General features: G+C 41.3%; 1 protein-coding gene and 1 pseudogene across 1 annotated transcript in view; one reads left to right on the top strand and one right to left on the bottom strand.

The window, feature by feature from the left end:
* LOC135704494 (cuticle protein 12.5-like) overlaps positions 1 to 7,902 on the top strand; it is a 41,453-nt gene extending 33,551 nt beyond the window's left edge. The window contains exon 3 of the mRNA XM_065225980.1: positions 7,754 to 7,902. Coding sequence (XP_065082052.1) covers positions 7,754 to 7,813 — 60 coding nt within the window. The 3' untranslated portion in view covers positions 7,814 to 7,902. The remainder of the gene's footprint in view (positions 1 to 7,753) is intronic.
* A 7,753-nt stretch (positions 7,903 to 15,655) lies between these two features.
* Positions 15,656 to 16,698, bottom strand: LOC135704504 (uncharacterized; annotated as a pseudogene).
* Positions 16,699 to 25,167: the final 8,469 nt, after the last annotated feature.

The raw sequence follows: 25,167 nt of genomic DNA, 5'->3' as shown, positions 1-25,167 counted from the left end.
TGAGGAAAACTTGTTTAAAGTGTAATGTTTCAATGTGGAAAATCTCATCACAATCTGTCAAGTGGTTATCGAGATGGAATCCAAGCAAGAAGTGCTTCGACAAAAATTTATGGAAGCGGTCGTGGAAAAGCCAGGCCAGTCCCACAGGTGGATTGAGAAACAGTTTGGAATCGACAATTCGACCGTTTCCCGTGTTCAAGGAGTCCTAGACGACCCAGCGGCGTGCTGGCAGCGGAAGAAAAGGAGTGTACCCCATTAGGCATAAATACGTTAGGCATACGGACGTTAGGCATACGGACGTTAGGCATAATAGACGTTAGGCATGAAGTCATTAGGCATAATGGACGTTAGGCATAAAATTCTTTGCTGCTGTGCAACTCTAGAAACCTGTTTCAGGCATGGTAAACAATAAAGTTTTGAACTATATCTTGAAATCAATCGCATCTAGAAATAAAAAAATCACACATTTGTTGTAATATATTCTTACACACATATTGCAATTGTCAAAGAAGAAAAAGTTTTCCTCAAAGAACAGCTCATGAAATGAAGAATGGTGAATTCTGTGGTTTTTCATTCAATACCAAAAAAAAACATACCTGCTGCTTCCAGGATTTCCTGCTACACTTTTCGATACAACGATTCTGTTTTTGTTGTCATCAGAATGAAAACTAGCGGAGCCGTCTGCTGATGTGAGGGAGCGATACTTCCATGAACAGTGACGAGTTGCCGAAACAAACAAGGAACTGTGGCAAACGTACCATCTGTAATCCAATACTTTGCCTGTCAAAGACGTCACAAGTTTTCATGAGTTCCAAAAATTAACCACTTCATTCGAGCAGTTAACATGACGTTTACTACTACTCGAACTTTGAAATAAAACATTATCTTGAGATTTTTTTCTTCTAGAACCACAAAAAAAGTAGCCAACATTTGTGCGTTTCATAAAAAAATATAAAGTATATATAAGTCAGCAATGAATAGACATTATCATCCTTCTGGAATTCATCGGGTAGATTATGCCTAACGTCCATTATGCTTAACGTCCTTTATGCCTAACGTCCATTATGCCTAACGTCCGTATTCCTAACGACCGTATGCCTAACATCGTGTACCCGAAGAAATGCGAAGACGACCGACCCCGTGAACGCAAGGAAGGTGAGGGATTACGCTTGAAGGAATTCAAGCGTAATCCGAACCTTTCCATTCGGGACGTGGCCAAGAAGGTCAATTATGCCGTCTGGTTCGTCCAGCAGACAATGAAGCAGGCCGAACTTCATGTCTTCAAGGTAAGGAAGGCCCCTATCTGAACCGATAAACAGAATACGGTGGCCAAATCCTGCGCCAGGAAGCTGTACCGCGAGTGGTTGATGCAGCCGAAATGCATCGTAATGGACGACGAGACGTCCATAAAAGCGGACGCCAAGCAGACCCTCAGCCTGGAGTTTTCCGTCGACAAGTCCCGCCTGGATGTTCCGGAAGAAGAAGGTCGACAAATTTGCCAAGAAATTTTCACGGAATATTCTCAAATTCTTGTGAATTAACTTGTGAAAATTGAGGATCAATTTGGTTTAAGAAATATTTCCTTTCCGAAATTATGCGGAAAGGAAATATTTCTTAAACCAAATTTATCCTAAATTTTCACAAGTTAATTCACAAGAATTTGAGAATATTCTGTGAAAATTTCTTGGCAAATTTGTCGGATTTAAAACGGATGTAATAATTATATTACATCCGTTTTAAACTATCGATAATTTTCGCAGAATATTTCGAATTGAAATACCAAAAGATATGTTACAATATTCATCAATTATTGCGAACGAAAAACGTCACGCGCAAGTTTGATCATGCTCTCGGTGCTGATGGTTTTTCTTGCTATTTCATTCATGGATCGCCTTTCGTGTGGTTTTTTTCGTTTCTCACAAAAGAGCGTTCCAAATCACATTGGCCTTCCACCTGGAGACTGCTTACGCACAAATACATACAAACGCCAGTTGATTTCTTAGGAAAACGAACTTTAATGCTTGAAGTTGCGTTAGAATAAAATGTTTTGTATTGAAATAATGCATTTTACAGGTATAATGTCTTCGAAGGAAATGTTTCAAACCATATTTTAAAACGATCTACGAAAGTCAAATATGACCTTTCATACTAAATACTTACTAAAAACTTATACAAAAAACGACGACTAAATCCATTGTTTACAAATGTAACTACGCCCCTTTGAAATGTTGGCACTGAATTTAAGTTCTTCAAATGTGCACGGCAGAGTTTTTCGATTGAGCGTTGCGTTTTGTGAAAAATCGATGAAGTGAGTCATTCTGAAACGATCCACTTTCACCTTAATTGAGAGCACGAATGCATGAATTTGTATATTGTGTGGCGAGCACAATGAAACGCTATACTCAGGAAACATTGCCAACCCAATATTTCCCCGACCAGCTTGGGAATCGAACTCGCTGCCCTCGGCTTGGTAATACCAACAATCAATCCGATACTAACGATTTTAAATTGGCTCACTACTTGACTAGCCTATTGGTCCCAACCAAATCGACTAACGTATCCCATTCTTGTAGGAATTCTAGTACTACACTATGTTTGTTTTGATTAGCTAAGTTTGACAGATAAAATGAGGGGTTAGTGGATTTTCCTATGTTTCGAGGGGTCAATCTATTAGCTTGGGACCGAAGAGAGTACCAGAGCTGAGCCAAAAAGTTGAGCTCGTTGTATCGAGACCTTCTAGTCTTAGAGTTACCTCTATGGTAATACCGTGCCTTTGATGACTAGGCTATCTGATGGCACTTCCTTTGTTTCTAAAGACTTAGTAAAGCACTTAGTAAAGTAACAAAATCTTTTGCTTATTACAGCGCTCCTACAGTGGACGTTTTCGGAAGCTTTTGAGATAATTTGTTGACAACAACAATAACAGTGTATTTTTTCAGTTCCACTCTTGTTTTGGAGACAGTCTCCGAGCAAAGTCGGATATCAAAATAATATCAAAATGATATCAAATTATGTTTTTGAAATCATATTGCTAACAAATTTTGATAGATTATTTTAATTTCAGTTGAATTCATATTTTGATAATATTTTGATGTTTCTAAAAAATATTATTAAAAACAAAATTTGATATATTTTTTTAATATAGCATCCACGCTTTTTACTGAAATCTACATTTTTTTATATTTTTTCTCTTACGAGTCAATCAGCATGCTTGCTATTTTCTTTATGATCATCACAAAACCAATTCAAGCTGAGCATTGCATTAGGTCCAAAGTAACATTGATCGATTATCTTCGTCGACATTCTCTTTCGTTAATAACTTGAGCACAAAACCGTTTCTTATTGTGTTTGTCGTGTTAGATGCTAGATAAAAGTTTCTTTTACAGATCTGTGTGCTGAAAATACCTGAAAATGTCTTAACATGGCCGTGGAGATACAAAGAGAAAGTCCACGAAGAGAATCTGTCAATGTTACTTAGGACCTAATGCAATGTTCAGTTTTAATTATGATTTGTACAGTTATATTTTACAACATTTATTGATATTAATCGACAAATTTAATTTACTAATCAATATAACTGATTGAAATATAGGTTTGTTTATATGGAATAATTTGAATAAATGTAAATTTATTGATAACAGTTTTTGATTTTGAATCTTGATATCAACAAATAGATTTCAAAACATTAAGATTACTGATCATGATATCAAAATAATAACTAATTTAGTTTTTCTTATTATTTTTTGTTTTCCTACCATAGTTATAACAACATATTGATTACTTATTTTGTTTATTATTAACGAAATTTTTGATATCAAAACGCATACATGGATTTGTTATGAAGAAAACATGATTTGTTATCTTTTTGATATCCTTCATATATCATTTAGATCTCATTTTTGTTATGATTACTGTTAACTCGACCACACGGAAGGTAAAATATGTTATCACGAACGCTTATATCCAAATATCATATTTTGTTTTCATTCTCTGCTCGGGTCACCATGCAAGAAAAGCGTAGGGAAAAAAAACGCGCGCAGTCACCTGGAAAATCCATCGTGGTCCGCGTCCAAGCTGGTTAAAGTGTGGAATTTTCCTAGAAACACCGTTTGGCGCGTACTCAAAACGTACAGGGAAACCACAGACAAACAGACATAACTCTCGCAAGTTGTTCATCGAACAAGCTTTTGAAGGTAAATTTAAAAGTATCGTAGTTGGTAGTACCGCCACCTGTGGCGCGCATAGTCAATTCCCTTGCGTTTGACGTTTACACTACCGCCATCTGTTCTGAGTACTACCCACCACAGTGTACTCAACAGATGGCGGTAATATCTTTGCAACGATGTTTTACAGTGAGAAATATTCAATGTGTTACGTCTGTTTATCTTTAGGGAAACCTTGATGGCGAATCGAAAGCCTCAAAGTAAACGCCGGAGAGAAACTGCCAACCGTCAGCTCTATGGAAAGGTTGTGGGGTCCATCAGAAGCAACCCAGGTATGTCCGATCGCGAGTGAGATAAAATCGCCAAAACAGTAGACGAGACCGTTGTGTGCCGCTTGATGGGTCGTATGAAGGGAAAATTTCGAGAATTCCTTCGAAACCGCGACGAATAATTCGTTTCGTATTTTTTCTTAAAAAATAAAGAATACTATGCACTTGAGTGGAAACCGTTTTTAAATCCGTTCATTCAATTTCGAAATAGACCCAAATGGTGTTGTTGCATTACTAACTAAGTTTAAGGCGACGATGGATCGAGTGATGTGCGTTGTTCGAGTATCGGGGACACTCTCGAGTACCTTTGAATCTCGAAGGGGGCTACGGCAAGGTGATGGACTTTCGTGTCTGCTATTCAACATCGCGTTAGAAGGTGTGATCAGTAGAGCTGGGATAGACACGAGTGGCACGATCTTAAGCAAGTCCATCCAGCTTCTTGGCTTCGCCGATGACATTGACATCATGGCACGGAACTTTGAGACAGTGGCGGAAACGTACATCAGACTGAAGGCTGAAGCTAGGCGGATTGGACTTGCCATCAACGCATCGAAGACAAAATACATAAAACGAAGAGGTTCTAGGGAAGACAATGTTAGCCTCACACCCCGAGTTCAGATTGACGGTGACGAAATCGAGGTGGTCGATGAGTTCGGGTATTTGGGCTCACTGGTGACCACCGAAAATGATACCAGCAGAGAAATTCAAAGACGCATTATGGCAGGGAATCGTGCCCACTTTGGACTCCGGAGGACGCTCCGGTCGAATAAAATTCGCCGCCGCACGAAGTTGACTGTAAACAAGACGCTGATTAGAGCGGTGGTCCTTTACGGCCACGAGACCTGGACTATGCTCGTGGAGGACCAACGCGCCCTTGGTGTTTTCGAACGGAAGGTGTTGCGTACCATCTACGGTAGAGTGCAGATGGATGACGGAACGTGAAGGAGGCGAATGAACCACGAGTTGCACCAGCTGCTGGGAGAACCATCCATCGTCCACATTGCAAAAATTAGGCGACTACGGTGGGCTGGGCACGTCGCAAGAATGCCGCACGACGACCCAGTGGAAATGGTTCTAGAAAGCAACCCAACAGGAACAAGAAGAAGAGGCGCGCAGTGGGCAAGGTGGATCGACCCTTCGGACCCTTCGCAGACTACGAGGCTGGCGAAGTTTGGCCATGGATCGAGTAGAGTGGAGACGACTTCTTCGGACAGCAGAGAACAACAAGGCCTTAGCCTGATTGTGAGTGTGTGAGTGCATTACTAAGTGGGCCATGCTTTATTGCAGCTTTTGAAGAAGAGCATCGAATCAAACGTACACACGTTGAAAAAAAAATGTATAAATTTAGGTGTTCTGAGACTGACATATACGAGCGTCAATTTTTTCATAAAATTTAGGCATAACAAACGCGCATTCCAGCTCAATCAAACGTATGTTTCTAATGAGTATTTAACATTTGTTTGGTTAGTATTTGTTTACACCTCATCCTTTATGTCAAAGATGGATTTCGTTACGTGTAAAATTAGTAACTTCTATGTGATTATTCACACGTAAAATCACGGTGAAATCATAAATATTTTGAACATTGTGCGGATTCCGCCTCCTCAATTTAAAACTGTATGGAAATTTTACGTTTTCGGATTATTTTATGTACAAGGAAAGAACTGAACTCGTCACCTAACCTAGCAATTGATATTTATTTGTAATTGTATTTTAACGGTAAATGTGGAGATCGAACTATTCACTACCAAAATAAATTTGAAGTTATTTACTTCACAAAACGTGACTACTGAAAGTCTGAGCTAGATGTGCATATCTCCCCTCACCGTAATCATAGTCCAGCATAATGGGAGCGGCAGCAAAAGTTTGTCGTACCGAGACATTATGGTAGTAATAGCCTATGTTGACCGGAACGGGGTACTTACGGGTGAACACGCTGTAGCTCACCGAGGGCGCTGGGGAATAATGAGCCAACATCGAGGGATTTACGGCTCCAGCACTCACGAACGCCAAAACGGCACCCAGCACGAGAAGCTGCAAGCTCAAGATAGTAATCAGTAAGAGAAACACTGCAGATTTGAATATCACTACCAAACCGATCGTCAAGGCTAATTGAAAATTACTGGCTGTTGCAGAGTCGTCACAATCTCGACGTAATGATACCATTTTAGGGCCTTCGATCTGTATTTATACTGAGCTCATTCCATCCTTAACGGGAGGCTCTCTTCGAAGGTATGCAATCTGCATCATGGTCGTGGTTCACGAAGAAGTAACTAGTCCAAGTTTACTATAATGCTGGAATTGCTCCATATTTTTTCAAGAACCGATTCAGTTACTTTCGATGACACGAAACTTGACTGCACCAAATAATGCGCAAAAAGGAATAACTTATTTTTTAATAGCCGCTGCTTCAGCGTGCGATCGCATGAGGAAGGTGAAGATGGTTAAATGTAGCAGGTGGTATTGTGTTTGTATGAAACCAAAATTTGAAGGCCAAGCCGACGAAAAATGTGCCTTATTTAGTTTATGACTACTTCGGGGCGTTCCTATTGATCTATATTTTGGTGATCGACTGGTCGATTTTCTTCACTATAAATATTATCACCCAAACCCAAAACCGTATCATTGTTACAGCCAACGTCTTTCAGTCGCCACCTCAACAAGTGTTGTCAAAATGTTCAACGTAAGTGATCAAAAATCGCATTCGAGTACAAATTTGTTAATCAGGTTTTAATTTCTCTCCAGTTCGTACTCCTTATCGCTGCCTTGGCTTACGCCAGTGCCGGATACGCCGGAGCGGATCATTCCGTATCGTACGCTGCTCCAGTGGCTGCCCACTACTCGTCTGCTCCAGCAGTGAGCTATAGCTCGTTCACCCGCCATCAAAACACCGCTCCAGCTCATCATGGATACGCCCACGCTACTCCAGTCCTGGCTGCCCCTAGCCACGCATATGCCACCCAAGCCTATGCCGCTCCAGCTCTCTCCTATGGACACAGCTACGCTCCAGCCCTGTCCCACGACAACTATGGATATTCCGCTTATGCTGCCCCACTGGCTGCCAAGACCATCGCCGTAGCCCAGCCTCAGCTCTACCACCAAAAAACCTATGCCGTTGCTGCTCCAGTCCTGGCTTCCCATGGCTATAACTATGCCTCGGTTGCTGCCGTAGCCCAGCCTCAGCTCTACCACCAAAACACCTACCCCACTCATGCCGTTGCTGCTCCAGTCCTGGCTACACATGGCTACAACTATGCCCAGGCTGGTGCAGGAGCTCAACTCCTAGGATATAACAACCACCACGGCCATTACGCTTACTAAGGCCACCCAAGTCAGATTGTTAGAGTACTATATGCACCTGTTGATATGGTCTGTTGAATTGAATTACATTTTATATCCAATATACCCAACCTTGAGATGTTTCACTTTCATTCAAAATCAACACCGACGATCCGCGATGAGGATGGCGCGGCTGGAGGGGGAGGGGGGACGATCGTGACCTACCGCGCCACACTGCCGAGATTGACAAAACGAAAATTATGGTTCACGTCATAGCTCATTCATCAACTGCTTTGACTGAGATTCACTAGACTTCATGGGGATTGAAGAGGAATGCATTTAGGGCAAAGTTATACATTGATTGAACATGTTTGTTTAGTCATTACTGGGTGGTAAAAAAAGCGGTTGTATTATGTGTGCTTCATCGGTAGCTTGATGGTTCCATTGTTTGCAGATTAACACGGTGCGTGTGACGTGACCCCCCGGTAATGGTGGTTGAAATATGAATTGGATGAAATCTATGTTTTTCTGGTTAGGTGAATGATGGAGATGATGATTTACTACTATAGAACATGATTCTTCGGCGTTTACATTGAAAGTTTTATTTAAAAGAAAACCAATTAAATCACAGCAAATGATCACTATTTCGGAACATTGTTCTCTTCTGATTTAAAAAGGGAAACGCTGATTAAAATAAAGAACTGGAATAAATAAATTAAGTAAAAATAAGTGAAAATATCACTGCTTATTATTAAAAGCAGAACTTTCTATGCCCCAGCCTTCAACTCACGAATCACAGCTCTCCTCCGCAAATAAACTAAACAGAAGTTCAAAGTGCCAAAACTAAACTAAATATTAATCATCAGGTGGTGCTTAACAGGTTCATAACTTTTGAACCAGTAATCTTTGAAGTCGGCCCAAGAATTCAAAAGTTATAAATTAAAAAAAGTCTTTTCTGAAAAAAAAAATCGAAAAAACCGATTTTTATACCACTCTAACATGGAAATGGTCACCCCAATAATGATGATGATGGTCCCATTTCTTACCCCTACAAAGCTTTGAGCTGGACGATTTATCTTTAAGATAATTAAATATCCAGGTTAGCAAACGAAATCGAACTGGTTACTGTTACTGATATAAATTCCCTCTAGAGTTTACAGCTGTTTCACAGCGATATAAATGTGGAAAAACTCAGGCGTCCACCTCTTAGTTCGCCTTTTTGTCCACCTAAAATATTCATAAGTATTACAGAGTATATTTAAAATTAACCACCAACCGCTGAAAATATGAATTATCGCGTATTTCTGTTGTTCATTACATGCGAGATTACATGCCAAGTGAAATTCGAGGACGTAATTTCATTTGAATAGCTTGTTTAACCAGGTCTTAAACAATCGTCACGTCGGTCATAGCTTGTTATGATTGCCTGAACCATGCGTAAAGAGAAAATCGAAACATTGAACGTCGCGTGAAAGTGGATCTTAATGAAGGCCTAAGTACTCTTTCGTAGCTTTTAGTTTTAGGATTTCAAAGATCTTCGGTTGCAGTGGCTTGCTTACTGAGCAGAAAAACGCGGTCCCAGGGCCTTTCATATAAAAATTTATGGTAAGATCACTTGTTTATCGTGTATTTTGTAAAACTTTTGGTTGTCGTCGTTGCCGGGTTTGAATAGTTATTATTATTATTATTATTTAGCTTTATTAGGGAGGCTTTCAGCCTTGGGCTGGTTCGCCTCCAGTTTGAATAGTTATAAAAACTTGAGTAAGGCTATAATGTGATATGAGGGGCTCGGTGGCCTTAGAGCAACCGGTTTTGGTTACTGAGCAGAACATCATGAGCCTAATCTCAAGCCCATTCACATTCAAGATTCGTCAATCGTTTTATTTGTTAACATGACTACATGGTAATAACAGCAACTCGATGATTAAAAAGGAGCTCGTCTGCCTAGTGGCAAACGTTTTTGATTACTGAGCAGAAGACCGTGGGTTCAATCCCAAGCTCCTTCGCGTTATATGATTGTTAGGACATCAATTCAGCTTATGGTTTACCAAAACGAACCCTGCTGCAAACCCAACCCTATTACCCAATATCCCAGTGATTCCTCGTGGAAGTGCAGAGGTGTTCTCAGCTTCCATCAAAGCAAGTGTCACGTCAACACATTCCTACCCTTTCCTTTCTTGACCTGTGTTCGGGCGCGGCCGGCGCTGGTATTGCTTAGTTTGAGATCACCAGTATTCAAGTCCCAAGCATCGTCTATTGGATATCTGTGTAATTACAGCTGGTCTGACAATAACAGAGTAGTAACCGTGGGCGGCCAATCATGCTCATGCTCATGATAAAATATTCATAAGTATTACAAGCGATCAAGAGTTAATGAACAATCAACAAAGCATCCTATTACACTAGAAACCCTGATGCTATCATAATTTTCAGCAATGTCAGGAATGCTCACGAACCCCCGACATATACCAGAAAACTTATTACTTACTCAACGTAGAAGAAATAAGCTTCATTTTTTTTTTTATTAAATTTTAAATTCAGTCCTCTACGTCAGTTGGTCAAGGCGAATAGAGATCAGTAGTACATAATTTTCTCACTATACGGCGCTAATATGCATGTCAATTTCCTGTACAAAATATATCTTGAGATCTTTACTATTTAGAATGTTTCCGTCTCCCGAAAAGTTGTTCAGATTAGCAATGTCTTCAAATTGGTGGGTTAGTTAGTTCAGAGTTCTCTCACTACGTGACACTAGTCTACGTGTGGGGCCTCCATAGCACGAATTCCTCCATAGCACGAATTGGTATGGGTTTAATGAACGTAAGTTTTTTTGGTTCGAATCCAGTCTGTTGCGTATGGTTAATTTTTTTTAAATTTTTTGGTTTAAACTTAAATGTTAAACTCATGAATTTAGCTCATGATTTTAACTCGGATGGTTCATGATTTCGGGTATCTTGGGTGCGTTACGCAAACATAGCTCATGATATCATGAATATTATTTATGGTGTATTTTCATAACATCAAAATACGCTATGTTCATGAAATCATGACTCATTTTTCTCATTTCGGATTTTTGATTTGTTCCCATGTTGTTAACATGAATGTATTTTACAATACAAACTCACACTTAGAAAATTTTACCGAACTCGGTTTGATTTCAACCGAGTTTTTATTTGCTGAACACTCGGTAGTCTGTTTGACTCAAAGTTCGACTCTGTTCGACTCGACCGAGCTGTCGTTAGTTTTTATTGTTACCCACAATCTGTCAAAGTTACCGAAAATCTCGGTTGACGAAAAATAAATTTAAGCAGAAATAACCGAAAATCGGTTTACTCAAGAATTACCGAGCGCTGTCAAACAAACCAACCCACCTGTTGTAATTACGGAATTCGGTTCTCTTGGGCAGCGATCGGTTTTCACTTTAAATCCCGCTTTAAATTTTGATTAAGGATGCATTGCTTCGAATGGTCATAAAAATAAAACCAGTTTTGTCAAAGGAATGTATGAAATATATTTATTTAATTTGTTTTGGAGAATAAAAACTCCCGTAACGCGAGTTACAGCGTGGAAAGTCAAACAGTCAAAATCTATCACTGGCTTTGAAGTCATTCTTATTCAAATGGTTTTTAAATGCTTTTGCAAGCCAGAGACATAACCTTGTACATTTTCACGGCAGTAGAGACAAACTATAGCACAAGATGCCTACAAATAAAATCATACAGTTAGTTTCTAATACTTGCAAAAGATTTCAATCAAACGTTCACCCTCCTGTTACAGCTGCTCCAGAACTTTTTTTTTCCATTTTTTACTTAAGTTTTGCACACGTCCGATGAGCACACGCGTGAAAAAATGGCTGACTAATTTTAGACTCAGCTTAGAGAACCGAGTTTTCGGTTAAAATTTCCGTCGCGAAGTTGAGCGCAAGTGGATCGTTTGACGTTTGACACGTTTTAGCGAATATTCGGTTCAGTTTACCGAGTTTCGATACTTTACCGTACTTTTCGGTTCAGTCGAAGACATCAAATCAACAAGACTGGCAACTCTACCAGAATCCAAGCGACAGATACAGTAGCGCTGTGCTCGAGTGAAGGTGGAAGTAACGCATAGATAAATGAGCAAATACACAATATTCTGAGGTTGTAATCTTTGCTATCCAATTCGTTCGAAGCATTTACCTTTTCGCGTCAGATGACGCGATTGTGCCGGTCTCATAGCGGTCGTTTGAGAAAATGGTGGAGTTGCCAGTCTTCTTGATATGTTGTCTTCGGTTCAGGGGTACTTCGGGGGACGACACATCTAAATCTCAATTCTCGGTGCTCAACGAAAAATCTTCTTTAATTTCTCGCATCTACGTGCATCGTGCATCATCTTTTTGCAAGAAATCTTCAGAATCGTCATAAATCTTCTTACTATCTAATCAGCGTACGCGCAGCTAACCACAGCAAAAAACAATTTTTCCTTCATCGTAGATAGAGTCGCCCCCCTCGGTTCAGTCTTCATTTCTATCTGTCAAATTTATACTCTTTTACCGAAATTCGGGTCTGCTTCGATAAACGATGATTTGTAAACCATTTATTCGGTTTCTCGTTGGTAACCGAAGACGTTTGGTAGAAAATTGAACCGATATTATTTTCTAAGTGTGTATAGTATAGCAAAGAACTCTGTATCATTATTTTTTTTCAAGAGTTAATCGTTCCAATAATTAATAAAGGGTGGCCGTCTTACCCCGTCGTCCCCTAAATATTTTTAGAACGGGAGGTCAGAAATCGGTGATTGACGTCATTTTGGAATCCAAGATGGCGACTTCCGGTTTGTGAAAAACTACAAATTCCTGACAATATATACTGAAACATAACTGGACCAGGATCTCTAGTAAAACAGTGGAATTTAATTTGAAGTTTCATTTAAAGGGTCTACTTCAGAACATACGCGCACTAGAAATTACAGTATTAGTTCATAACTTAACGTCCACGATGTCCAATTGGCTAAAAACCGATTTCAGTAACATGGTGTCTTCATTCACTGAGTTTCATTATCGTTGACTATTTGGTGGTGTAGTGGTAAGCGTAATTAACTCTCACCCCAGCAGGCCTGCGTTCAAACCCAGTCGGCGCAGCCGGGATGTTCTGAGGCATAACATCTCTGATCACGCCTTCCTTCCCGGAAGTAAAGCCGTTGGTTCCCGGTTCATGAGTTGATGGGTCGATAGGTAGGCTCCAGGTGTGGGAGCTACCTACCTCCCTGGCGTCAGTAGCATTGGTGCTCAGCACGGAAAATAAAATTGACGGAAAATTAGGTACTATCAACAATCAATACGAAACTAACGATTTCAAATTGGCTCACTACTTGACTAGCCTATTGGTCCCAAGCAAATCGACTAACGTACCCCATTCTATTCGAAATTCTAGTACTACGCAATGTTTGTTTTGATTCGCTATGAAAGTTTGACAGGAAAATGAGGGGTTATTGGTTTTTCCTATGTTTCGAGGGGTGAATCGATCAGCTTGGGACCGAAGATAGTACCAGAGCAGAGCCAAAAAGTTGAGCTCGTTTCTTCGGGACCTTCTGGTCTTAGAGTTACCTCTATGGTACTATTGAGGCCATTACCACTTGTTAGAAAATGTCTATTGCTACATGTTTTCTACAACCATGTTGCACGAGGGTTGTGCTACAACTAGCGTTGCCAGGTCACACTCCAAAAAAAAGAATCCTGGTCCTGGCATGTTTTGACATTAGTCCGTAGTCCGCTGTTCGCTCATGTTCAACGCAGTATTGCCAACCGGTGGAAACTAACGATTTTAAATAGACTCACTACTTGACTAGCTTATTGGTCCCAAGCAAAGGATTAACGTACCCCATTCTAGTCGAAATTCTAGTACTGCACTATGTTTGCTTTGATTCGCTATGAAAGTTTGACCGATAAAATGAGGGGTATATGGATTTCATTATCATGGGACCGAATACAGTACCAGAACTAAGCCAAAAAGTTGAGCACGTTTCTTCGGGACCTTCGGGTCTAAGAGTTACCTCTATGGTATTGTCCTGGTTTTGCAGTTAACACTACTGATAGTGTACTGCTTCGGATAGGTAAACGGACGTACGCTGCTGGGGAATCCAACTCTATTTTGCGGAATCTTTGGCAAGTCTTGGCAGAGAATTCGCGGTTAGGGTTGTAAAACAAATTTTGTAAATATTGCAGATTTCAGTGGAACGTCAAAACTCATGAACTGAGAGCAAAACTGTCGGTGAACGCCTAAAGATCTTGCAGCCAGTGTTGCGATTTGAAATAATCTCGATATTTTAAAATAACTTTATAAATTTGTTTTAATTGTCCAAAAAACTAGTTAGATGTATTCTATTTTATCACAAAATGTTTATCTTAACATCGAACAATATAAACGGGCAAACTTAACGAACATCATTGAGAAAACCGGAATGCTAAAAATATTGCAATTATTATTTCGAAACTTCTTCCGAAAATCCGGCATCACTGCTTATGAGCACAAAAGCTGATCAAATCTGACAGCTTCAGATAAACAAACACGCTACCATCTCATTTTCATCGTGGAAAACAACCGGTACGGTGGTTTCTTTTAAACTGTGCATTAATTTTCGGTGATTTCTTTTACTGTTTAGTAATTATCGGTGTGTGTTCTATAAATTTGATTTCTTTTGCAGCTGGGCATTTCGGAATGCCCAACAGCAGCCTGCGGCAGCATGATGGTTCCACAAGTTCAAATAGTGGAAGTGAAAACAGTAACAACGACATTGATTACGAAGACATGGAGTATCTGGATGAAGATATCGAAGCCGGTCCATCAACAAATGATTGCTCTGCTGGCGGAATGGAAGGATGTGAGCCTGAGAAAGAAATATTTATTTTCGATTTTCACATCGAGGCTCTCGAACGTGAATTCCGGGCACAAAAGAAGGACAGGCCACTAGAGGTGCTTCATGTACATGCGAACGATATAGACCAATTTGAAAAACAGTTATGGCTTACGTACAGCCCTATTCTGAAGCGTGAAATATTGTACCAGCGTGCCGAGGAAGGGTGTGAAGAGCGAGTGGAATGGAGTCCCATCACAAAACCGTCTTGGGAGGACAGGGATCGGTTCTTCCTGCTGCAGTACAGACGGAGCATCTTACGACTTTCAGATCTAAGTGATGACTTCTTGAAGTGTTTTAATGGACTTACGGTCAAAATGTCCGTCTTTGTTTACTCTACTTCGCTGACCAGTGCAAAGAATTACGACCGGGCAAAGCAGGTATTGGCGCTGGGGAAAACCGCCGGTGGCTTAAAGGACAAATCTGGAGCGAATGCTAATCAAAGCCTGATGAAGCTGGTGTCCAAATTGAAAACAGTGAACCTGCATCGATTTGTGAAGCCTTTGGATGCCAGTTTCGTTTTGTGGGCGAACCAGATACAAAGCTCCCCTGCACATCTGAGAGATTCCTTAACAACTGGATCGCCACCGGATCATTTACAAAACCTGTTTATTGAAGTGGACGAAACCAGTACGCAGGCAGTACTTTCGGAATCAGTCGAGGATGTTACAATTTCTGAGACTGTGAATGAAAACTTCGGGATCGAGATAGCGGAAATCGAGGAAGCTTTCGAAAAGGTGGAGACCAGTGTTAGTGAACTGCGAACAAAAATTGAGAAACTTTAAGCTTGCAGACGGAACAACAAGTCTTTAATTTCAGCCTTCAAGCGTTCGCTCAAAGTTTCCGAGGGAGAAGAATCAAGACTGTACGCTGAGAAGGTCGTCGATTGTCCTGACATCGATGATATGTGTTTTTTTATAACCCCTGTTGAAACAGTAAATCGCTTGTTTTACTATTTTTAATAAATAAAACTCGGTTTTTAATGATTATTCGTGTTTATTGCCTTGGTTCAAACTTGGCTTCAAACCGTCCCCCTGGATAGTAACCCCATTTTTTAAAAAGCTTGATAGCATCAAAGCTTGTGAACTTCATTATAATTTGGAGCACAAATACTTTAAGACTGTTATGATCCATGTTGTCGTAAAAGCGCTTGAACATTTGTTTGATCAGACCAAATAAAATTTCGATCGGGTTCATGTGTGGACAGTAACCAGGAAGAAAAACGAATATTATTCCTAATGACCGGAAGTACCGTACCATATTAGGGTCAATGTGAATCCTCGCACCGTCGAGAATCCATATTGAATTTTTACCTGGATATTGATTCACTTGGCCGCTCAACGCAAAATTTCTACATGCTTCAAAAAAATCTTTCTGGAAAAAGTCCGGTCAGTTGAAAATGCTTCCAGTAATCCTCCAACTCCCATGAAACAGAGTAAGGAAATCCGCGTTTGTCGAATATGGTTACCACGGTCAAGGATTCTTTTGCCAATTAGGCCATAGCCCATACTTCGATTCATGTCACGGTTGTCAAATGACACCTCATCCAAGAAGACAATGTTGAATGTGTCCCACTTCAAGGACTGAAGTTCTAAACAATAAAATTTGATTTCTGCGTTTTTGATCTGTATCGCGCGCTTCTCAAGCACCTTTCGAGAAAATCCTATTTTCTGCAATATGCGACAAATCGAAGACTTGCTAATATCCTTTGAAAAATGTTGTTGGAATCGATGCTGAACCTCGTCAAGGTAGAATGTTGGATCCGTGATATACAACTGACGCAACCATTCAACCTCCTTCTCTCCAAATTTCCTAGATTTGTCATAAGGAGCGTGACTGAAGCTGCCGTTTATTTCAAATTGATGTATCCGTCTGTAGATCGTAGAAGGGTTTTTTCCATACAGTGTCGCTAGTTCTCCTACTGGCTTTTCCAGCACGTAATGCCCATATAGTGCGTGATATTTTGTGTTTTCCGACGCGTGTCGTCGGTGAACCTGTTCAACCACAAGGCTAATCCTTTTTTCCCGGTTCACTGCCATTATTCATTATCCTGGAAACATAAGGTGAGACTTTCACTACAGAAATTATAATTTTAGAGTTACTAAGAGTTGCACTAAGATCTACACTTACCCACATAACCAGTCATGACATATTCATAACAATTCTTTAGCCGGAATCAAATGATCAGCAGCCAAACTACATGAAACTCAAAAAGTTTGATCAGTTTACTTCTAACACAACCAAAACAAACTATTTATTTTGACAGCTCGCAATGATTTGACATGAAACAGTTGACAGCTCACTGCTGGGATTTTGCTTGCAAACTGTCTGCAAGTTTCTTGAGGAGGCGCTCAAAATACGAGACGGAGATCGGTCGCGTTGTTTTTCGCGTGGAATATTTGTGTAAATTTACGTGTGTTTTCGGCCGGTTAGTGTAAAGTGTTTGGTTAATCACAAATATTAGTGGTCAGAGCTTTTAAAACGAATGGAATTGCGAAGAAAATATGTGCTGAAAAGTGTAATACGATGGTTTTGCTCGACAGAGTGTGTAGAAATTTATATTTTATTTTTCCTTTCGATTATGGTTGTGTTACTTTTGCCCGTTTATACACACACGTTCGGGCGCTCGATACCGTCTGACCAGTTGCCAAGCAATCATTATGTGTGAGTGCCTGTGTGCCCTATAGGCCGCATACGGTTATACATGGAAAAATGAGAGAAGTAGTGCAGTGAGCATGAATAAGCACTTTATCATGAAGGTAGTGGTGGCATATTGTGATGCACAAGTGAAATTGCCGTGAAATCAGGAAAAAGGAGGCAGTGAATGGAGGGTCGAGCTGTGATGGTATTGTACAACGACTTGGAGGTCAATTTTTGAGGGCTCGTGGCGGTTTCCTTCTTTCTAGCCTGTGTCGCGCATCGAGCCCAGGTGGCTGACTCGTGTTTGACATGACATTGTGATTGTTGCCGTAGACGAGACAGATGATGTGTAGTGTGCGGCATTTGAGTGTATGGAGTGTATGTAGCCGATTGTAATAAAGAGATGAGTGTACAGGTGTGAATGTGACAGCACGATGTGCTGGCTTTTTGTTTTTTGGTGGTGGTGTACTGTACTGTTTTGCATGACAGGGAAAATGAGAGAATGGGAGGTACAGCGAAAGGTTGCCATGAGTAAAAGGTATGTTGAAAAGTATAATGTTTCAAAACAGCAGTCCTAACTTTCTTTGTACGGATTATAGTCGGAGTGAGCATTCAGATTTTCATGCTGCATTTCATAAAATCGTTTATTCAGAGTAGATGTGAGGCTATTGCGCTTAGACGGGAGTTGTCCGGATAAGTGCTTTCTGTGATCTTGGCAGCCCAGGTTGGGTAGAGCGGGACAGTGGAGAGAGGACACAAATACATACGGTGACACGAGAGTGACCTCACTTGTTTGTGTTGTGACGACAGTGAATGACGCATGGTTGTATGACAGATTTAAATTGGAAAGACTGTCCATCTGATGTATGTGAATATGTGTGTGTGTATTTCTCCAGGGAGAAAGAGAATATTGATTTAGGTTTCTGCAATGAATGAACGTAAGGAGTGAATTTTGTCAACAGCAAGGATGGTATGCATATAAATTTAAATCTAAAAAGCTTCATTCCGTGCTGTGAAGTTTTGAATGAATATTAAGCAGTTGCAGTTTCATTACTTATTTGTAGACGAAAATGTGCATTGATTTTATTAGAGAGTTCAACGATAAATTGAGCTATTTCAACGTGTTTCAAGAGCGGTAGGTGGGCATATTTCTTTCAGTAGTGGTAGGGTTGTAAAAGCATCTGGGAATGGTTAGACGCATGAAGCGAGTGTGATGGAAAGGTTGAGTTTGAAGACACGATAAAATAACAAGAAGATATGTATTCAAACTTTTAAACTATGTAATGTATAATGACGTATATCTCGCATATATCTATGATGGCTATGTAACTAAGTATCATTATCGGTCTCTGAAAAAGTGAAAAATGTTTCGGTAAAAAAATTTTTAAATTCAATCATATAAAAAGTGTAAAAAGAGCTTACCCCAGTCGCTTTCGGAGTTATCAGATTCATCCTTGTCGTAGATCTCCAATAATTTTTTATGAAATTGATCTCTATCAACTGCCAAGCGTTTCCAATCATCGAAACTTAACTCCCCATAACGTTGCATTGTCTGAGAAATGCTATCCCTCCATGTAAAGCTTGGTCGGCAAGGCCTCAAATGTCGGGAACGTAGGCGTGCTGCAACTCGTATGGGGTGTGATCTAGGACGCCGACGCACATGCCCCCACCATCGCATTTGATACATACGGATTTTCTTAGTCACTCGACGCTTGTCCAATAGAAGATTTACGGATTTAGGCAATCTGGCTCTATCCTGAGCACTGCAACATTTGAACATAGATTGAACTATCTGTCTCTCGTATCCCCGAATGGATTTCCGGCTATATTTAGTCAGAACCAAAGTTTGGGTCCCATAAATCATTGCAGGTGCAATCACAGACTCGTATACTATTTTAGCAACTTTCCATGATGGCCGGTATTTTTTTAGGAATTCAAGGACCACTCTAGAAGCACGCATAGCATTTCGACATCTGGTACGAATGGTCATGGGACGTTCCAGACGGGCAGTTAAATATACACCTAGATACCGTAAAGGCTCGGTAGCCTTGTATTTTCTCCCCAACACTTCTATCTCTTCCACAGCTTCTGTATTGGGTTCCCTCACCAAAACTTTACACTTGTTTTCGTTCAAGTTTAACCCTATATACCCCAGATATTCTTTTAGTTTGGATACGATCAATTCCACGTCTTCTACAGTTTCTGCTAATATAATGATATCGTCAGCAAAAGCAAGGATCAATGGAAGAGTTAAATACCCCTCCTGGTTGAGCCTGAGATTGGCAACTTCGTCTTCAACTGACTCGAGGACCGCCTCCATAAGTATATTGAATAGATACGGTGACAGAGGACACCCTTGTTTGATGCCTCGCACTCGTGAAACGGGTCGTGATAATTGACGCTGCCATAATACTTGCTGCTGCTCACCCTGCAGGCACTCAATGACTGTTTATCAAGAACCGAGGGACTCCCTTACCTGAATTGAAAATAACCCTGATGATTGTTATAAATTATGAATATGTTAAAAGTGGGTTGTATACCTTCTAAAATGTCTGGTAATGACGTCAATGAGACTCGATCGAACGCTTTTTCGATATCGAGTGACATTAAAATTAACGGCCTTCCCTCATTCCAATTTTCTTGCAACACTCGCTGCAAGACATGTAGATGGTCTGTTGTAGATCGCCCAGGTAGAAAGGCTGATTGATGGCTGCCGATGGGTCCAACGAATGACTGCAGTTTATGCAAAATCCAAGTTGCATAGATCTTGTATGCCGTGCATGTCAAGCTAATGCGACGGAAATCATCAACTGATTTCGGTTGCTTGACTTTTGGTATAGGAACCAAAACTACCTTCTTCCAATTCATATTACGAACACGCTCAAATTCTGAGCACTTGTGTTTTTGTATGGGACGGATTTTGAAAAATTTTCTTTTAGGATGTCCATATTACGATAAGTCGTGAGTTTAAATACATTCTGAGCGGATCAGCAATATTTTAGGTAAAAAAGGTGTTTTTCAAAGGATGATTTTAACGCACTGTTCGGAATTTGAATCAATACGGTAAATCGCGCGATGATCGAGACGTTTCCGTCGGATAAGATTATTTTGCGGCCGAGTGTCTAGGAAGCTATGGAAACCGAAATGGCTCTTGATTTTGTTTTATGCCCTTATAGTATAAACCACCATCGCACTTCGTGAGTTGCCCCAATAGAACCCTTGCTTTTGGTTTGAATCAGTACAAATTCGTTCTATTATATAAAAAAAAAAGAAGTATACATATTCATTTTCTTCCGAACTAAATAAACCACCATCACACTTTGTGAGTGGCCCCAACAGTATCCTTGCCGTTGGTCTAAATCGGGTCAAATCGGTTCTAATAATTATTTTATATTCAATCAAGTAAACCACCATCACACTTTGTGAGTGGCCCCAACAGCATCCTTGCTGTTGGTTTAAATCGGTTCAAACCGCTTATAATTAATTATTTTGGTCATTGATAAAATAAAATAAACCATCATCACACTTTGTGAGGGGCCCCAACAGTATCCTTATTGTTGGTTTAAATCGGTATACACACATCTAATAATGATCTACATCTCTAGACAGCCGGCTGTTTAGAGCATAAATCGAAAACACTTATAAATAACTACACAAAACAAAAGATCGCATCACTTATCAAGGTGAATCCTGATCCAACGAACCTAACCCACTAACAAAACCTCCTTCCTGTGACTTTTGTGGGATGCAGAGGTAAACACGGTCCCAAAACAACAAAAGTCACACACTAACATTCCTTCCCTCTCCCACCTGATTGCAAGGACGTGGCCGGTGACGTTATTGATCTTTAAAGGTAGGAGTCACTGGAACATGTACACTGAGAATGGCAGGTTACTCCCAAGCCCCATTCAGTTGATTCTTTGTACAATTTCACTGGTTCAGATCAATCACGGAGTGCAACTATCGATACGTGCAGTCAGACTAAGCTAAGCTAAGCTAAGCTAAAGCAAACTGTCTGCAAGTTTCTTGAATTTTGCGTTTCTGCAAAAATTTGCAATAACTATGATTTGACACATGTGCTGCGGAAACGCAAGGTTGCCAGTAACTTCAAAGAGCATGACAATTTCTACCCATGGGTGCCAAACAGTGCAAATGAGTGTGCCTAACTGTGCTTTTGGCTCACTGTGCGGAGTGAAATCTATGTCTGACGTCATTTTGAAATAGATGATGGCAGCTTCCGGTTAGAGAAAAATTTAAATATACTGTCAAATACCCCACAATATGGGTATTTTTGAAATCGGGGTGATGTGTATGGACCGGAAATTTATGTCTGATGCCCTTTTGAAATCCAATATGGCGGCTTCTGTTTATGGAAAAACTGAAAAATACTGTCAAATACCCTACATACAAATATATATTGTACACTGATACAATTCCAGACATTTTTATTGACGAATTTCCATGTAAAATTTCACATGATTTTCATGTAACCACACATAAATACAATCCACCCAAAAGCACACAAGAAATGTATGAGTCAAATAAATAGTATGTGTGGTTACACATGGCTTTTACGTGTACGTGGCTCTTCATCTTTGTTTAATTTGATTTTCTAATTTAATATTTCCGTTTTTCAACTAGTTTACAGAATACCTCTTTGGGGATTTGTTTTATTTGAATTGGAAAAAGTGATAACCTACCTAACTACGAGTATAACTTAACCTAACGTGCTAGATCACGTATGATCTGATGATTTGATCTCAGACAGGTTTCCAGGATGAATACTCTCCGTTCTTCTAATGTCTGAATTCCAGCCAGGATGTGGATCTCAGAATTTCTAGTCCGCGGGGGACTGTTTAGGACCATCCTAAGGATCTTGTTTTGGATCCTTTGGACTTTAAGGTGATGGCATTTTGCGCAACTCTCCCAGATTGGCATACCGTACTCGATTACAGGAAGGATGATTTGTTTGTAGACAGCAAGCTTATTTTTCAGGGACAGGGTTGACTTCCTGTTGATAAGTGGATACAACGATCTTATCAAGATGTTGCACTTGGTTTTTGTTTTGTCAACGTGCTCCCTGAAAAGAAGCTCGCTGTCTAGTGTTAGCCCGAGGTACACGACCTCTTTGGACCATTCCACCACTGAGCCGTTCAGGCAGATCTTGTTATTCTCCGACGGAACAAGTCTGGGAGATTTATAATGTGGAAAAATAATGACCTGGGTCTTTGCCGCGTTGATACGGATCTTCCAGCTGTTGAAGTATTCAGACAGGACGTCCAGGCCTCTCTGAAGTTTGGCAGTCAGAGCTCCGATGACCCTACCCTTGTAGACGATGGATGTGTCATCTGCGAACAGAGACAACGATCCACCATCAGAGAGAGCCGGCATATCGGAGGTGAACAGGTTGAATAGGATGGGGCCAAGGATGCTTCCTTGTGGAACCCCGGCACCGATGTTGAAAGCATCCGATGTGATGCCATTAAGAGAGACTCGGAACGTCCTGTCTGATAGATAGTTGCTTATTATCTTCACTAGGAAGATTGGAAGACTGCACTGCTGCAATTTGAACACCAGGCCATCATGCCAGACATTGTCGAACGCTTTTTCAACGTCCAACAACGCCATGGCAGATGTTTTCGAAACAGACTTGTTCCGTCTGAGAATGTTTGTTACTCGAGTCAGCTGGTGGACGGTCGAACGACCTTTCCGAAAACCAAACTGTTCCTCGAGTAACAAGTTGTTTTCATCGGCAGATGTTAGGAGCCGGTGGTACACTGCTCTTTCGAACAGTTTTGATAACCCTGAGAGAAGGCTGATTGGTCGATAACTTGAAGGAGATGACGGATCCTTCCCAGGTTTCCGGATGGGTATGACTTTAGCTGACTTCCAACACGAGGGGAAGTAGCCAAGTCTGAGGCACTGATTAAAAATCAGTGCCAGATGGTTGTAGAATCTGGAACTCAAGTGCTTGAGTTCCAGATTCAGGATGTTGTCGAAACCTGGGGCCTTCATGTTTTTAGATGATTTTATATAGGCCAACAGTTCGTCAGCCGTAATCTCGGATTCCTCTGGAAAAATGGTAGGAATCTGAAGAACATTGGTTGCATTTTCAGCAACCTCAGATTCATGAGGACTGACGATGTTTTGTCCGAGATTATGGGAGCTGAGGAAGTGTTGACCTATCGCGGCAGCCTTCTCTTCAGGAGTTATCAGATGAACCACTGGGTCGCCGGGACGATCCAGTGGGGTCAGTGGGGGAATGGGCCTAGGCTTGTTTTTAAGATTTTTTGTAAGTTTCCAGAAGGGCTTACCACAATCTGGGAGAGAGCGAATCTTACTAGCAAAATCGTTATTTCTGAGATCCACCAACCTGGCCTGAATGATCTTTGTTAATCGATTACAATTGGTCTCCAAGTTAGGCAGGCCAGTACGCTGGTATTGCCTACGAATGGTGTTACGGAGTCTAATGAGATCTTTGGTAGGGCTGTCAAGGTTCAGAGTGTTACTCACCTGTCTGGATACTGGCACGTGTTATTCCCTGGCCCGGGAAATCGCCTCCTCGATGGTTTGTAGACACCGGTCAACATCTTCAGACGTCCCCGGTTGGACATCGTATTCGATGGTTGTGTCGACGCAACGTTGATATTGCGCCCAGTTGACTCGATGGTAGTTGCGCCGGGAAGCTTCGAATCGGTTTACCGAGGATCCAACTTCGGCCACCACCGGGTAGTGGTCCAAGCTCAGCACCTGGAATGCCACAGGTTGCGAGATGTTGTGTCCCATGTTGCTTACGAAGATGTCGATGGTCGCATGGACCCCAGACCGACTCAACCGGGTGGGAGAGTCCGGGGCCAAGATGGTATAGTGGCCCTCTTGCAGGTCTTCATTGAGGATGATGCCGTTTCTATTTCTCCAACCGTTGCCCCAAGCTTGGTGTTTTGCGTTCAGATCGCCAGCGATGATAAAGTTCCCGCTCTTCCGGGTGAGTTTGATTATGTCTTTCTGGAGGGCCACTGACGAGCCGTCCCTGATGTTGGTTTGCTTGGGGCAGTAGGCCGCGATGATGGTGATTGGGCCAAGTTTTCAGCTGGAAGTTTTGTAGCAGCCGGCAACTGATGTTCCGTCTTGCAGCGATGGCCACTCCTCCACCTCCAGATCGCGATCAAGTCTGACGATCCGAAAGTCGGGAAGGAATATGTTCAGTTCGGGCTTCAAATGCGTCTCGGTGATGATTGCAATGTCGACCTCCTTGGTGTTGAGGAAATCGAGTAGCTCTCTATGCTTGTTCGTCAGTGAGCAAGCGTTCCAATTTGCAATTTTTATAGCTTCACGGTCCATACTTGGTGACGAGTGACAAGGCAGCATGAAGCTGTTCAGATCGAGTCTTGCAGGTACGCATGATGATGATGACCTCAGCCACGAGCGTCACAAGTTCCTCCGAGGTGAACGGAGAATCGTCGACAGATTCACCTGAGACAGCACCAGCGTCGGTGGATGAACCTGGAATTGGCTGGACCGCAGCAGCAGCGAGACGATGCTGATCTGTCTGACTGTAGGGAACCATTTGAGAGGAAGCGGGGCTAGGTTCGGAACATGTCGACGGGGCTGGAGAGCTGGGTACTGGACTTCCGTTAGTACAGGAGGCGAACGATGATTACGAAGGCGACCAAGCTGGTTGTTGATTGTGGCCTTCCGACGCATATTAATGAACTGCACTCGCTTGGGACATCCGCAATTGGAGGCTTGGTGGTTTCCACCGCAGTTGACACACGTTGGCTCGATGTCATCGACTTGCTCACAGGACGCAGTTGAGTGAGTTCCAGCACACTTGCCGCAGTTTGTCTTCATGTGGCAGTTTCTGGTGC

This window comes from Ochlerotatus camptorhynchus, unplaced genomic scaffold (assembly GCF_037179485.1).
Source record: "Ochlerotatus camptorhynchus isolate MF236.1 unplaced genomic scaffold, CSIRO-AGI_Acam_v1.1 ptg000242l, whole genome shotgun sequence".
In the NCBI taxonomy this organism is placed as follows: domain Eukaryota; kingdom Metazoa; phylum Arthropoda; class Insecta; order Diptera; family Culicidae; genus Ochlerotatus; species Ochlerotatus camptorhynchus.
The sequence above is the reverse complement of the archived record's forward strand: the minus strand, read 5'-3'. Positions and strand labels throughout refer to the sequence as shown.